The sequence below is a fragment of the Herpailurus yagouaroundi genome, unplaced genomic scaffold, assembly GCF_014898765.1.
Source record: "Herpailurus yagouaroundi ecotype Mexico unplaced genomic scaffold, PumYag 180, whole genome shotgun sequence".
NCBI classification, from domain to species: Eukaryota; Metazoa; Chordata; class Mammalia; order Carnivora; family Felidae; genus Herpailurus; species Herpailurus yagouaroundi.
In genome coordinates, this window is record NW_024412411.1 from 5937680 (window position 1) to 5954474 (window position 16795).

At 53.4% G+C, this 16795-nt stretch overlaps 1 protein-coding gene across 1 annotated transcript in view; it reads right to left on the reverse strand.

Annotated features, from left to right (window-relative positions):
• The window catches only part of LOC121039318 (guanylate cyclase D-like), a 34799-nt gene that overhangs the window by 6556 nt on the left and 11448 nt on the right, over positions 1-16795 (reverse strand). Inside the window, exons 7-14 of the mRNA XM_040489427.1 lie at positions 16235-16315; positions 14959-15135; positions 14574-14730; positions 14131-14280; positions 10498-10646; positions 7384-7547; positions 6762-6954; positions 321-495 (exon numbers count right to left, since the gene is read on the reverse strand). Of these exons, the coding sequence (XP_040345361.1) occupies positions 321-495; positions 6762-6954; positions 7384-7547; positions 10498-10646; positions 14131-14280; positions 14574-14730; positions 14959-15135; positions 16235-16315 (1246 nt within the window). The remainder of the gene's footprint in view (positions 1-320; positions 496-6761; positions 6955-7383; positions 7548-10497; positions 10647-14130; positions 14281-14573; positions 14731-14958; positions 15136-16234; positions 16316-16795) is intronic.

Genomic DNA, 16795 nt, shown 5'->3' on the forward strand with positions numbered 1-16795 from the left:
TGTTTGCGGAACCACAGAAGGTCTCTGTCCTGCCTCTCCTATCAGACTATCAGCTCCTCAATATGAACTCAAAATAGCTTTGACAGATGCTGAGACAAAATGTGTGTGTGTGTATGAAACCCAGCGTCACAGATTCTTTAACTTATAACATCTTAGAACCTTCAAATAATAGAAGAACAAAAGGAATGTAAAATTTTCTATCCTAGAGTTTTAGGATCTCAGAATTCTAGAAGCACACCATTGGGGTTGCCCCAGCCAATGCCCCTGGAATGATTGGGAGGTTGACGTGGCCCGTCGCCCCCACAGCCCCCAGTTTGTACCTGAGTGCAGACCAGCCCGGATGTAAATGGGTACATCGGGCGCGTGCCTCATCCGGAAGCCTCTCACAGAGCTGAGGATGTCCAGGGCCATGTTGGCGATCTCGGCCGCATGCCGGCTCCCGTTGCGCCGGGGCAGCCCTGAGGCCACCATGTAGGCATCCCCGATGGTCTCCACCTAGAAGTCACAGCCTTCACGCTCCAGTGCAAGAACATGCCCTCCTTGGACCGTCCCAGCTCACACAAGGCCCTTCTGGGGAGCCCCGATCCACCCCTCAAGTCTCTGGCCCACAGTGTCGTCTCTACCAGGCCTCCCGTCCCAGGTGCTCTAGCAGCACTTAGATCTGCACGCTTTACATCGCCTTGGTCTGAACTGCAGTTGACCGTGGCTACCTGGGCTTCTCTGGCCCCGGGCCATGAGCCCGTTGGCATCGGACCTGGGCGCCCCGTCTGCACAAGGGCACAGCAGCAGATCAGGACTTCATCTGGAGAGGAATACACATATATTGGATGCATATACACCCCAGGGGGTTGGAAAATAAGTATACCTAGTATGCCTTCCAAGGTGTACTAGGAAAAAAATGTAGGTGTTGGAATCCTACAGATGCGGGTTCAATCCCTGGCTCTGCCATTTACCTTGGGCAGACCACTTCACTTGTGCGAGCCTGTTTCCTCTTAGGTGGAATGCATATGAAAGATAAAGTGTTGAAAGCACTAGGCTCCGGGTGCCCGAGGGGAGGTGGGCAGGGGGTTGGGTGAAACAGGTGATGGGGGTGAAGGAGGGCACTTGTGATGAGCACCGGGTGATGTATGGAAGTGCCGAATCACTAACTTCTACACCCGGAACTGATATTACACTGTATGTTACCCAAAAAAAATTTTTAAAAAGGACTAGGCTCATCATAGATGCTCAGCGGATGGAGACTTCCATCACCATCGCCATCATCAGCATCCTTTCCTTGGCTGATGGTTGTGGGGATGAAAGAATCCCACAGTCTCAGAAGGGCTTTGAAGGCCACCCACCTGCCTCTTCAGTGGCTGGCCTGGCCTGCTTACACCTCTTGATGCGAAGGCCCCCCCTTCTAGAGGTGGCTGCTTTTCCCTCTAGGCAACTCTGACTTTCAAAAGTTGAGTGGAATAGAAACCTGCCTTCCACCCGCTGGTCTCAGCTCTAGCTCCTGAACTCTAGCCACAAAGCGTTCCCAGGCACCTTCTTTCTTCCAAAGGCCCTGTTCCAGCTACTGGGGATACAGATGTGTACCGTGGCCCTCCTCCCTGCCACAGGCCAGGCCAGCCAAGGTGAAGATGGTGACTCTACCCTCCAAGTCTTCCCCTCTCCAGGATGAAGAGCCCAGCTCCTGCACTGCCTCTCCCAAAGCCAGCAAATGCTGGCACCTCCCGGACCTGGGGAGCAGGTCCTGGCAAGCTCTCAACATCTGCTCTCCCTTGGCACCTGGTGTGCAAATAATCATAATCATAATCATAATCATAATCATAATCATAATCAATACTTCCCCTGACCATAGGGGGCACTGCAACTCAATAAATCTCTTACACAACATTTGCTGTAGACTGTGTCTTACTACCCATGTTCCCGAAACCTCTCCCTCACCCTCCCAGGCGACCTCTACCCCACCGCCAGGAAGTGATCCGCCCTAATCATGCCACATTCTGTTTAGATACTTAAATTTGCTCCCTGTGGCCTGGCAGTCAGGGACTCCTGTGATCTGCAGAATTTCCTGACAAAATGCTAACGGTCACTCCTCGTTCCCCATGCTTCCACCAATGGGAACCTTTCTGCTGTCCGCAGAGACACTCAGGGCTTGCTCGATGGCCTGGTCCCCCTGCCCGAAATGCTCTCTCTCAGTCCCTGTTTGTCGAGATCCAAGCCCTCCATCAGCCCAGCTCACACTTCGTGGAGTCCCTAAAATCTTCCTGGTCACCAGATGTTTCCCTCCTCTGGGCCGTGAGCCCCGTCTGCCTCCCCATCACCTGCGGTTGTCCACCCTGCACTTGGGGGCTGGCGGTGAACGTGGCAGGGGTCGGGCACATGGCTACGCCCCACTGTGTACATTTTCACAAAGGAGAAAGACCTCCCACCCCATGCGCCAGGAGGGAAAAATATGAGCGAGCCCTGGCTTTCCCTCTGCCCACCCACCTCTTCCCACAGGAGGAAGAACCCATTATCTGATTGGCAAGATCAAAAGGACAAAGCACTTACATACTGGTATAGCAGTTATCACATGCCAGACGTCGTTACAAGTCCTTTACAAACATCAATTCGTTAGACCTTCACAAGCATTCTGTGAGGTAGGCACCATTACCGTTGCCATTCTGCAGGTGGACATCGGGCCGGAGGATTGAGCCACTTGCCCATGTCACACAGTGCAGATGTGACCTTGATCAGCCCAGCCCCAGAGCCCGTAGGCTGTGCTGCCTCTTGATACGCATGGCTTGCGCCCCTTCTCTCTCTCTTTTGGGGACAGTGCCTACTGTGTGGGGTTTTCCTCAGCGACTGCCCTGCACGTGGTCAGCACCTGTGCGTAGGTCAGTCTGGCCTCCCAGAGGCAGCCCCGGAGAACTACAGCTCGCTGGCCTGACTTTGAGTCAGCGGCCGAGCGTACCGCTGAAATTCAGGGACGGTACCTCTGCTTTGGAGACCTAGCGTTGCCTCAGTCGGGCGACCCCAGGTCCAGACTGGGGAGGAGAAGCACATGGTGGTGTCTCTAAGCTGTTAGACTGCCCTCCACCTGCCTGTAGTGTCATTAATAATCACCCCTACAACTCCAGTGACAGCAAGACAACCAGGCACAGGCCCCACTCTCTAGGAGCTCAGACCCATGAAGATGATCACTCAGACTCCTATCATAGTCCGCACTCAGCAGCACGCAAGGGTATACGCAGGCGTGGCCCTTCTGCGGGTGGGAGAACACAGCCAGAGAAGCGAGGGCAAACGTTTCCATACTGGCAAAACACAGACGTGAACTCCAACTCCACCACTGACTTGCCGTGTGACCTTGGGCTAGTCACTTACCCCTCTGAACCTGTGTTGCATCTGAAGGGATAATGGTCCGTTCCTCTGAGGGCCATTGCGAGGGTTGAATGAAATACCCTGTGATCGTCCCTTGGCTGGGCGAGTCCTCTGTAGATGCCTCACTAACGCTGGGGCCCACCCCAGACCTCTGCCCCATCTGTGCTTTCAGGGCGAGGCCTCGGCACCTGCTCGTGGTGGTGGTCGTCATGGCCTTGGTGAACGAATGATCCGTAGCCCTTCCTCTCACGCTGCTCGCTCTGTAAAACGATCCTAAGCCATAATAGGCAATTTCACCTCTTTTTACAAATGGGTGTTTGGAACTCGGAGAGGTAAAGCGATTTGCCCAGGGTCGCTTGGCAGTATGGCTAAGGCCGGCCTCTCCCGCTGGGGCTGAGGGGCTAGGGTAAGTCCCCTCCACCCCTGTAGCCCACACGGGCTCTGCTGGAGCTATGTGCATAAAGTGCTCATTCAGTGCGTGCTGGGAGGGAATCACAAACCCCTGCAGAACCAGGAAATGATTGCCTGGCTGCCTCCCAGCCCAGACTGGATTAAAGAGCAGTAACCAGATCCTGCTGGGGACGAAGGGGAAACCGAGGCGGATGGCGTGAGTGATGAGAGACGCGCTCACACATCGTCAGGAACAGGCCGCCTGTTTCCCCACATCTGGAAGGGTGTGCGGGCCTTGTTTTATTCCATTTCATCCTGCCAGAAAGATGCAGACCTCTTGGCCAGAGTTCAGAGCAGATCAGAAAGTATGATTCAGAGCGGGGAGGGGCACATGTGTGAGAAAAGATTAACAGGAGAGGAAGAGGCAAGGCCAGGGGTGACTCAGGGCACATCAAAGCTGCAGGGTTCAGCAAGATGAGATGAGGAATCTTTTCCTGGGGCCCACAGGGCCAGGGCGGCTCTGGAAGCAAGAGGGAAACTCAGCCAGCATGAGAGACAACATCTCAGAACCGGGAGCTGAGGCAGGAGTATAGGCTCCAGAATGGGGAGCAGGAGGGAAGCTGTGTCCTTGGCATGTCGGTGGCTCAGGTCTGTGAGGCTCAGTGTGCGGCAGGGTGGTATAGTGGACAGAGCCAGGCCGTGGCGGGAGACATTGCGGGTTCTAGTCCTGGCTCTGCCACCTACGGGCTGGGTGACCTTGGGCAAGTCACTTTCCCCTCTGGGCCTCAGCGAGCTCTTCACTCAGTCAATATGTATTTCCGGAAAACCTACCATGTGTTGGACTTGCCAGGCACTGGGGACAGAGGGGGTTAGGTTAGAACCATACGGTGTGGCTGTGCTTTCCAGGGGGAGTTATGAGAGCACCACACAGGAGCTCCTAACCATGTCTGGGAGGGGAAGGAGGCTAACTTGAGGCCAGAAGGATGAGTTAGGAGGGGGCCAGGTGACATGGAGGGAGACCAGTGTCCCAAGAGGAGGCAACCGCATGTGCAAAGGCCTAGTAGCCCCGTCAGCAAAGCATGTGCGAGGAATACGGGGTCTGCAGAGATGCAGCGGCCAGAGATACAGGCAAAGAGGTAGGTGGGGCCAGCTCCTGGAGGGTCTTGTGGGCCACTATGAACCTTTGGTTTATCCTGAGGATGTTCATCTCTTAGGGATGGTGAGCCCCAGAGAAGGGAGGTCTTGGGATCAGAATGCCCAACTTCAAATCTCAGCTTCACATGCCACTGGAAATATGTAATTAGATGAGCCCATTAGTCACCTGTTTCCTCATATATACAGTAGGGGTACCATTACCTACCTTACAGACTGCAATGATGATTAAGTGAATTAGTACATATAAAGCACTTAGACTACTGTCCAGTATACAGTAAGCACTCAATAAGTACTGGCAATTATTGTTGTTGGGATACTGTACATAATGCTATCAGCAGACTGCCTGGCACCTCAAAGAGGTGCCTCTGTCCAGGCATCCTGTCCACTCTGGTTTCTGCCACAGGGCCTGGCCTTCCCCTGTCCCTGCCTCCCTGAAGGGCTATGGCTGGAACGGGACTGGTGGGTCACAAAAGGAGGTTAAGACCAGTGGAGTCTGAGTGTGGCAGTTTCTGGGGAGCTCCCCACCCCCCCACCTCCTCCGCTGTGTCGGAAGTGACCCAAGACCTCTAGCAACTGGACCAGAACGAGGGGCAGGACTGGGGTGGGGTCCCCACAGCAGGTACAGAGGTACAATTTGCTTACACAGCACTTTTTCAAGGGGGTTAGGAACTACCCATCATCTGCCAACCCCCAAGGTTGAGGTCACCATTCCTCATGTTTTATACATAAGGAAACAGAAGTCCAGAGAGGGAAACCATTTGCCCAAAGCTACACAGAAGCTGGTGGCCAAGCTGGGACTGAAACCCAAGGTCGAGAGATGCACAGGGACTAGATCGTGGAAGGTCTTGACAGCTCTGCCCCTGCTCCCCTCTCCAGTGTCCCTCAGCCGCCACCCACTCCACCACCAGCCCACTTCACGTCCAGCCATTACAACCCGTTCAGCACTCTTCATACCCACCAGGCCCATCCCCTCAAGGCTCAGGCTTTGGCACATTATTCCCCCATGGCTTGCCTGGAGGAACCACACCCAGACCGGACAGCGCTAGGAAGATAGCACCTCCTCCAGGAAGACTTTCTTGCTTTTTACTCCACACGTCTAACCCTAGCTGGATTGGGGGCCCTCTCAGCCTCCTTTGCCTGCCCTGACCATCGCTTTCATTGTGGGCTGTCTTCATCTTTTATCTATAGCCGTGAGCTCTCCCTGAGGACAGGCACAGGAGATGACTCATCTGTTGGCCCTTGCCCAGCACGGGTGGAGTTAATTTCCCCACCTCTTGAATCTGGGTTGGCCCCTTTCTAAGTAAACTTTAATGCCCAACATGGGGCTCAAACTCAAGAGCCCAAGAACAAGAGTTGCATGCTCTTCCGACTGAGCCAGCCAGGCACCCATGGGTTGGCTTTTTGACTTGCTTTGACCAATAGAATATGTCAGAAATAGCCATGTGCCCAATCCCAGCTTAGACCTCAAGAGGCTTCTGCCTTCTTTCCCAGAACCCTGCCATACCATGTGAATGATACCAGCCAACCTACTTGGGGTTAACAGACCATGTGGGCCAGAGCTGTCCCAGTCAAGGTTCCAGACACATGAGACGGCCCAGCCAAGATCGGCAGAACTTCCTAGCTCCCTTGCAACTGACCACAGACGCATGAGTGGTCCGGCTGAGTCCAGAGAACTTTCCAACTTCCCTATAGGTTTGTGAGCAATAACAAATGCTTATCGTTTTACATTACTGGGTTTTGGTGTTATTTGTTACACGGCAATAGCTAACTGATAAAGCCACACAGGTAAATGACTAGAAGTGAATGTATGACACAAACACAGCAGGGCAGGAAGGAGAGCTGGAATGCCAGCCTTCTGGTGTTCTCACCTTATACACATCATGGCTGCCCAGAACAGCATCAAACAGTGTGTAGAGGTCGTTGAGCAAGCCTACCACCTCAATGGGCTCGCTCAGGGCTGAGATGACGGTGAAACCCACAATGTCACTGAAGTATATGGTAACCTGGTCAAAGTACTCTGGCTCCACAGTTGCCCCCATTTTCAGAGCTCCAGCCACAGACCTGAAGAATGGGAAGGACCAGAGTCACAAGGTAGGAGGACCCCGTTCCCATAGTTTGGAGGGAGGGATTTCGGGGGGGAAAACTCTTGGGTTAAGCACTGGGGAATCTGGATCAGGCCTGCCTGTATCCTGGCTGCCCTCCAGCACATACCTGTCCCTCTCTGGACATCACTTCCTCTGAAGTCGGATGGGGGACACTGTGCCCTCTCCTTGCCCCCGGGGGAAGTGAGGTAGCAGAGTTAATACTCAAAAGCCCAACATAGTGCCTAACACAGATAGGGGTTCTGTGAAAATATGTTAGATAAATAAACAATGACTAAGTTAAATGAATTCATGGAATCCAGACTTACTAAGCACCTACTAGGTCCCAGGTCCCATGCTCAGAGCCACTGAGGCTAGAGACATAATCAAGTCCTAAGGGGCCACTCACGGAGGGAGCATCTGAGAGAGTAGCCTCTCTGTCTTCTGCCTCTCCAGCTCCAGTTCCTCAGTCCGCTCCTGGATCAGGTCCTCCAGGTTCTGGGAATACTTCTCCAGCATCCACAGCATAGAGTCAGCAACGCTGGTCTTCTTGCCTTGATTGAGGCTTTTGAACTGCAAATGGAACAAAAGTCCCAATTCATCCACGAAGGTCAGCACACTTGCTCTTGGGTTGGCAATCTGGGCCACGAGAATGAAGCAGACATAGTCCCTGCCTGGAGGAGCTCCACTGGTGAGGAGCAGATATGTAATAGACAAGGCACGGCAGCTGGAGGGAAGCACGGGGGAAGCACAGACAGCTGGAAGGAAAAGTGAGTTAGTTCTATATGAGGCGGGCCGGCAGGGAGAGGACTTTACAAAAGAGCCAGCCCATGGCCAGCATAGCATTACCATTAACAAACACTAACCCTACTGCTCTGGTTCTTACAACAACACTGTGGTGCGGACATTTGTTGTTCTTCTCAAAGGTGGATGGATGGATGGACAGATGGACAGACGGATGGATGGATGGATGGATGGATGATAGATAGACAGATGGGTGGATATGATGGAGATAGAAGGATGAATGGGTAGGTGAATGGACAGGTAGATAGAAAAGATACATGTAGATTAGTTATGGATATAATCATTTCTACCTCTATTTCTCTCCTTGTTCAAAAAAAAATGTTTTACAAAATAAGATAATAAATAAGTAAGGCCACTGGGACCAAAGGAGGGAAAATGCCTGCGATTTTGGTCTAGCAAAATGCATGTTAGAATTTGGTCACAATTTTGAATATAAGCTTCCTAGCAACAAAGCAAAGAGGGAAATATAGATTATATGATCCGCAGAGTCCATGAGACAGCGGAGCATTAAACTGGTTGCTCCAAAGAAACAAAACTGCTGGCTGCTGAGCAGAGAGAAATGCCTGTCTTAGGTCTTCATATGAGGACATTCATATGTGGTCATAAATCACATCTTCAATGAGAAACTTACAGGAAATACGGCAGTGCGTTCCCTAAGGAGAGTTACTAGAACCTTCCCCAGTCTGGTTTGTACCTTCCCAAAGTTCAGTCAGTGGGAGAAGCAAATTAATGACGGTCAAAGTGAAGGAGTCCAGCCCTGTCTAAACCCAGAAGCTTAGTGTGTGGGCAGGTGCGCGTGTGTAGGTGCACATATCCAACCTCCATGAATACCACTTAGCTCAACCCAACATCTGTAAGGTGGGGAGTGGCTGCAGCCCCTCACGTGCACCTATTTTATACCGCCCATTGAAAGCAGAGGCACAAGCTTAAAGGGCAGTCGGGGTGGGCATGGCAGCTGCTGACCCTGAGGCACCAAGAACCTGATGCTGACCAGAAGCTCACCTCTGCAAGGAAGGCCCTCGTTATACAAATGAGAAAACAAAGGATCTGAGAGGTGAGATAACTTGCCAAGGACTTCATAATGGTGGAACTGAGTTTCAAACTGAGATCTTTCACGTATTAATTTTATCATTGGCCAACCCACTGAATTAGTTTAAAAACTGGAATGCGCTTTCCATTGTTGCCCCCGGTTGCCCAGGAACGCAATCACAGGATCTGCAAATAGCAATTAATTTCTTCTTCCTTTCCAGTATTCATTTTCCTGTCTAATTGCATTAGCCGATACTCCCAGAACAATGCTAAATGAACATAAACCCAAGCCTTTTGATTTCCAGGTCCATGTTCTTTCTCTAATGCCTCACTCACTCTCTCTTTCTCAGAGAACCACCTTTTTTCTTAGTTATCTCACCCGATGGTCACTCAAGTGTGGGGAGTCAGACCACAGTTAGTCTTGCCAGGCAACTTTTAAGGAGGTTGAAGCTCAGCAGAGCAATCAACGTGCCCCAGGTCAAGGAGGTAAACTGCAATGTACATGTGAACGAAGGCATTCTGGCCTTTAGCCTCCCCACGGCGTGGTCCAGTCCCTGCCTTTGCGCCGAATGCATCACATGCCCACCTCTGCCTTCTCCACCCCAGAGCCTTGGGCAGGATCTTTCCCCACAGTCACCCATCGCTGGCCACGGCAATCTCTGATCCCTGGATAGATTCCAGGCTCGTGTTTTAAGAATTGCTGGTCCTAGCTCTGCAACCCACCCCCACGGTGGCCACTGAGAGCGCATTTACTCTGAGATCCAGATTTCTCATCTGTGGAATGGCGACGCCACGCCTGATACCTGAGCTGAGGTGAGGAAAGGAGGTGAGAAGTCAGGGGATGTGGGAAGGATTCTCAGGGGACACCTGTGTGCTCCTGTTGTGTGTCTTCCTCGCTCCCGCTCCCTCATCACCTGTCTGGACGCCCCTCTTGCTCGCTGAGCCTCTCCTTGGCAACGTTTGCTGCGGCTGGGGAGTAGAGGGAGGAAAGGGAGGCACAAAGATGTCACCTCAGGCTTGATGGGTTAGTCTTGTGGGAGCCATTAGCCAGCTCAGTCAGGCCCACACTCTCCACCACCGCCCTGCAAACTCGTACAGACTTGCCTCACCCCTCCTGTTATAGATCCCAAGGCAGGCCCGGGGGTGGGGGTGCACCCGAGCTCCTCACTAATTCCACTCACGGACAAGGGGAATCAGCATTGATTGTCTCCACAGCCACAAATGACCTCTTTGCTCTGGGGCCAGGAGGCCGAGATTTCCAGCAGCAGCTCTGCAGACAGACAAACCTGAGTTTGGATTCCAACCCCACCTTTCACTCCCTCAGTTACCTTGGGCGAGTCCGTCACCAATCTGTGCCTCAGTTTCTCTCCCGTAAAGCCAAGATAATAATAGTGCTTTTTGGGAGGGCTAGCCTAAGGATTAAATGAAGTAAGCACAACATAGCATGGGCCTCGGCACTTAGGAAGGCACTCAACACACATCCCTGGAACCCAGGGATCTGGGAAAGTTTTCCTCAGAGGGTGGACCTCGGCCATCCCCCCTTCTCCCCCGTAGGAGTGATGGTGCTGGCCTGTTGCCCCTTTGCTACATAAGGTTTCTAGGCCCCATAGGTAGTACCTGGCTGTCACTGGGCAAAGTGAAGTGAACCGATCTGCTAGTTCTTGGGAGCCCTGGCCTGGGGTGCACTGACCTGGGTGTAGATCTGGTCTAGACTGGGTCTGTCCTCTGGAGCCTCCTCCCAGCACTGCTCCATCAGCTGGATACACTCGGGCGGCCCATGGTCAGGGGACACCAGGGGCCGGCACAGGGGAGGGGGCCACGCCACCTTCCTGATGATTTCTGCAATAAACACCATGTGGACGATAGGTCGGACGGGCCCAGGAGGACTCGTGGCAAGGGGTTGGACTGGGGTCCTGAGAAGGAGGGCAGGGTAGGCCCGTGGGGGTGTAGGGATCAGGTCCTGAGGGTACTTCTCGCCTCCCCTGGGCATGCTGGCCAGTGGACCCAGGATTGCCCAGGGTGTGGCCTGGGAAGGGGTCTCACGCTAGGAGCTGAAAAGTGGGTTTTGACTTCTGGATCTGCCCCCCCCCCCCACCTCTCTGGGAGATGGTGGACAAGACAGTGACCTTTCTGAGCCTCAGTCTTCCCACCTGTGAAATGAGCTTAATAAACTGCCTTCTTGAGAGGAGTGCAGAGGGAAGAGGTGATAGATGTTAGGCACCTGGCCCCTAGCAAGCACCCCCCTCCCCCCGCCCCGCCCCAACCCACAAACCCAGCTGCTGCCGCTTGCCAGCGATGCCCCACCGATGTGCTTGAAACCTTGACGCTGCGGCTCTTGCCTCCAGTCCTGCCACCTGGAGACTTTCCGGTGCCAACTCCCCATGCGTGAAACAAGAGTGTATGCTTTCATTATCATCATCATTATTTTCCCAAGACAGCCCCTGCCATGATCTTCCTGTCCCCACTCCCTGTGATAAAGACCATCAGACTAAGTCGAGGTCCGATAGATCGGCGTTCTAGTTCTGGCTCTTGCTATTTGCCATCACTCTGTGCCTCAGCCTCCTCATCGGACAACTGGCCGGGAGAAGCTCCCCCTCAGGAAGCGGTTGGGGGCACTGGGGGCGCTGAGAGATTCACAAGGGCATTGGGAGGAAGTGGGGCTGAGTACCAAGCTCAGATTTTCAGCGGATCAGGAGGGGACTTCTATATCACCCTCTTACGTTCTAAGTCATATCACCTCTCTGAGCCTCAGTTTCCCCCCATATAACAAGTACAGTTATAAATAGTACAGACCTCCTAGGGCTACAGGTTACTCCCTCAGGAGGGCTGGGGTCCTCCTCTCTTGACCGAGGAGGCGGGGGCCCTTGGTGTCACCGAGGAGAAGTTTCCTTCTGGATTTCAGTTCCCTCCACATTCTTTGTTGGCCCCCTTGTTGGGGGGTAGTGCATGAGTCCCTGTCTAATTTTACATGTAGGGAAACTGAGGCTCCTGGGAGTGAAGGAGTTCACCCACAGCTGCAGGGCTGGTAAAAAGCAAACTGTAGAACTGAGCCCGATCTCCTCCAGGCCTACATGATTTTCTTTGCCCCGAGGCTTCCAGCCTGCAGGCATCAGACCCTGAGGGCCTCTGAGTAAAGGGCCTGGAAAGCTGTGTGTGCTTACAAAGGAGGGTGTGCAGATGGAATCAATAACACATCACACACACACACACACACACACACGTACGACTCTTTTTCAAAAGTATTCAGATGGGGTTGTGATGAATAAAATTCAAATCCATTTCAAAGCGCTGCTGACTTCAGAGCCGATTCTGTCTTTGGGGATTGTCTCAGTCAGCGGATATTAAAAATCACATAGCATGTGAGGCTCCAAACGTTTTTGACATTAAAACGGAGTCCTCGTATGTGAATGTGCTGAAAACGGCTGTCCCAGGCCAGGCCAGCCGCGGTCTCACGTTCCCTCCCCCTGCCCGGCCCGCTGTCCACACCCAACGCATCACAGTGACGGACCGGCCATGTCAGCGGTTGAGGGAGGAGGCCACACACCCAGCTCTATGGGAGTATGCTCCATGGATGACTCCAGGAGATTTTAGGGCAAGGACACTGAGCTTGTCCAAGTCCCAGACCCACTGCTTCCCCACCGAGAAGCCCCTTCCCCTCTCCGGGCCTCACTCAGCTATCTCTAACAAGTGCACCTACCACCTCCCAGGGTTGTCCAGTGGAATAAAGCATATGACAGAGAGAGCTCTGGAAGCTGCAATTCCACCCCCCACCCCCACTGCACACACACACACACACACACACACACACACACACACAGAGGCTCTTGAAAAGATGTTACTTCTAAGATCGAGGAGCGTTTGCGTCCAAGTTGGGAGTTCAGGAGAGAATGTGGGATCCCCCACTAGCACCTCCCTAAAACCGCCCAGGCAAATATTCATTGGGTGCCCACCATGTGTCAGGCACTTGGTCTAAAGAAGTTCACTGACTCCTCACAACCACTCTAGGAGGCAGGCAACATAGTCCCCATTTTCCAGACAAGGAAACTGAGGCTCAGAGCCTGAAAGGGATTTCCTCAAAGTTATGAAGTGAATTGGCGTGGAGCTGGGCTTAGGTTGGTGTCCCCTAGTACCTGGGCTCTTAGTGTTTTACTCCCCGAGACCAGGGACAGCGTGCCCTGGGACGGAGCAGGCCCTGGACTGACAGCCTGATCCAATGGCGGTCATCAGGTTCCAGGCCTGATCCCTGCACCTAAAGCCTCATGGAGCCCAGGCCTGAGGGCCATACACTTGTGGACCCCATCTGGCTGGTCTTCCCTCACCCAGCAGGCAGATGTGGGGGGTCGGGCCACTGAGGATGTTGAACAAATGGCCTGACAAAGATCCCCCTCTTCCCACTCCTCCACCTCATAAATTTGGAGCTTGGAATGCTCATTACTCACTGAGCAGTGCTTTAGTGGAGAAAGGAAGCAAGCCAGGCCTCCCATTGAGTTAATGATTTTCCTTTGGGGGTGGGAGGGAGTACTGGGTTCAGCTCCATCACTGGTCTGGACTGTGGGCTGAGATGCCGGGGTGTCTGTGAGGACAGGTCCCTGGGACTGGACACAGACAGGAGGGGAACAGCTAGAAGAAGGGTCTGGGAAACCCTGATGAGAAACACAGAAAGGGAGGAAAGGTTTCTGAAGTTGGTCCTCCGCACTGGGATCAGAAAAGAAAACATCTAAGACTGAGTGATGATGGGGAGGGTGTGAGTGACCATCCCGCACACCTAAAGTATAAGGACAGAGATGTTCTTGAAGGAATCCTGTCTGGGCAGAGAAGCAAGCCCCTAAATACTGAGCAGCCTGGCCACATCAGACGAGGGCCAGATGTCTGGCCCATTTTTATTTCATCCCCATTCTAAAGATGAGAAAACTAAGGCTCAGAGAGGGTAAGCGATTTGTGTAAGGTCATGTAGTAAGTTAAGTGATACAGCTGGGGAAAACTGGGGTCTATATGGACACAAAGTCTATGCAGATGAAGGCAGGGTGGTTAGGGCGTGAGCATCCACAGACATGGCAGTGACCTTAGAAGAGGAAGAGGGGGTTGAGGTTTTCACCCAGAAATCAATATCTTTAGCCCTGGAGCTGGTCAGCTGCCATTTTTTTGGTGGAGCTGCTGAAGGCTGCCTGGCCTGAGCCAAAGAAACTTAATTCTCGTGGTCAAACCAGGCAAGTGTGTCTGTAAGGTTATTTCCACCAGGATTTCCTGGTGGCCACAGAGCTCCCCAACTACACGGGGACTCCAGCCAGCGAACGGCCAAGGAAGGAGGACAAGGGCACTGTACCTTCTGCAGAGAGCCCCGAGGAGCAGTAGGGTGGGCCTCGAGTCAGCACCTCCTGCAGGATGATGCCGATGCTGAAGATGTCTGCTTTGAGGGTGCCCCGTCCCGGCGCCCCGGGCCCCCGCAACAGCTCTGGAGCCGTCCACAACAGCTCTGCAGTCACAAGGCAAGGCCACACTGTCCTCACCCACTGACCACCAAACTGGGCCAAGATGGGCAGGCACTTCACATATGTGGTGTCATCGCCCTCTACCTACAGCCCCCAGGAGGACATAGGTGTTTCTGTTCTCCCCCATTCATAGTTAGGGGGCCTGAGGCAGCTCAAGGTCATACCACAGGAAGTGCTAAAAGATTGGACATCTCCCCTGTGCCCCTGCCTCACAAGCATCCAATTTAAATAGAGGCCTCAAAACCCACTGGCAGCGCCTGCGCATCCCTGAGCTGACCTTCTGGGGCTGGCCGGGGGCGGGGAGCCCGCTGAACGTCCAGGAGCTCTGCATAACCATGGTCAGTGACCTTGAGAACAAAGCGCCCATCCACCACACAGTTTCGGGACTTGAGGCGCCCGTGAGGGAAATGTCGATGGTGCAGATACCGCATGCCCTGGAAAGGACGTAACGGTAGCCCATTATGTGATGAATCAAAGGGACCCCTAGTCCTCTCAGCATCTCACAGACCCCAGAAACACTTCCTGCCTCCTCTCACCTTCTCTCATACTGTTCAGATTTTTCTTAGACAAAGTAGGAGACCAGGTCTTGGAAATCTGAGCGTCTCTTTTCTCCTTGCCCTCCCCACGGCCCCCATAGCTCTAGGCCCAGGGACGGTTCTCACACGGATCAAATCCAGCAGCAGAGAGGCCTTGAAAGTCCAGTCCAGCCGCAGAGCTTCATTCCGCAGCAGGTCCTCCAGGCTGCCCCGGGAGCAGTGCTCCAGCACTAGAGCACTGACCCCAGGGGCCACAAAGAAGCCCAGGCAGGCAGCAACGTTCTCATGCCGCATCTCCCGCATCTGTTGGGGCAATAGGCATCTTAGCAGCCCCCAGGGGCACACTGAAGGCTGAACCAGGTACAATCCACATCTGGGTCTCCAGTATGTAGCACCCAGTACAGGGAAGAGCACAGAGAGGCACCAGAAATGTTGGGTGGATGGATGGATGATGGATGGATGAATGGATGGATGAGTGGGTGAACAAGTGAATGGAAGTGTCATGGGAGAATAAATGAATAAGCTGTAGCGAACTCCACAGTGTAGGGATCTAGGCCTGTTTCCCAACCTAAGTGGAACCATGGACCTGAAAACTGTAAAGTTTCTCCCCTAAGACTCAGAGACTGATAAGGAGAGGAAGAAGAGCAGAAGGGACCAGGCTCAACCAGAAAATAGCCTCTGTCATGGCTGCCCAGCAGGTCAGAGAGCTTGAACCCAAGCAGTGATGCTCGCATTTATCAAAGGCACACTTCTGGCCAGAGACTATTCTAGGTTATTTCATACGTTCTCCCCAATCTTCCTAATTCCCCACAGGGTAGATTTCATTAGCTCCATTTTACAGGAAAGCTAAGCGTTTCATGGAGGCAGAATTCTACCTGGGACCTTCCTGATTCCAATCCTGTGCTCCGTGCTCCAGCCACAGTGCTTCTCAGGATACTGACAACCTCGGGGGTGAAGGGGCTTATGTGGTTAGTGATGACAAGTGACCGGAAGCTCCTTGAGGGAAGGAACCCTGTCCCTCTTCTCCACAGCTGTACCCCCAAACCCAGAACATGGCCTGGCTCATAGGTGGTGCTCAAAACACAGTGACTAAATGGGTGGATGGACGGGTGGAGGGATGGTGGGTACAGGATGAGGTCCTTCGAGGGTGTTGCTGATACTGATGGAAGGGACTGTGCCCCTGGGGGTCGTGGTGATGGTCACGTTGAGGTGGTGACGTGACTTGAGGAATGCTCGTGAGTGAAGATGAGTGTGTAACTGTGGTTGAGGTGTCAGCCATCGGGCAGCAATTGTGATGATAGAAAGGACTCCTTTCTGAGGCTAGAAGCTTCTACGTTGAGCGGGGACCACTCCATACCAGCAGGGGTCCCCTGCCAGCGTCCCCTCCCCTCCTTGGCCCTACCTTTCTCAGGAGGCTGAGGCAGCTGGGCCGAAGCTCAGGGGCTGTGCCTGCTTCAAACCTCTTCAGCCACACCCACTCCCCCTGTTGGAGGAAGAACGAGAAAGTTCGCCGCTGCTGGTCTCCCGCCGTGCGACCTTGGGTTAATCCCTCTGTGCCTCTCAGCCCCGTCCCCATAAATGTATCTTTTCTGTGTGCTGCAAGCCAGGCAGGGCCTGGCCGGCAGAAACCGAAGTTAGACTTTCACTTTGGTGGGGCAAAGCCAGGGGCTTTGGCTGACAGACCCGAGTTCAGTCCTAACCCCGCCACTGTCTAGCTCCGTCTGTGAGCTTGAACAAGTGACTTTGGTTCTCTCAGCCTCTTGTTCCAGTTCTGTAAAGGGAAGATGATACCCCCACTCGCCCTGCAAGAGCTAACACTTGTTGCATATAAAGCATGTCAACATGCTCCCAGTGTCAAGGTCAACTTTTCTCTGCAGGCCTCAGGCACCCACAACACCCCAAAGCCTGTGAAGTGACGGGGGCTCTGTGACCCAGAGACTGTAGGAGAGGGGACGGCGGGAGA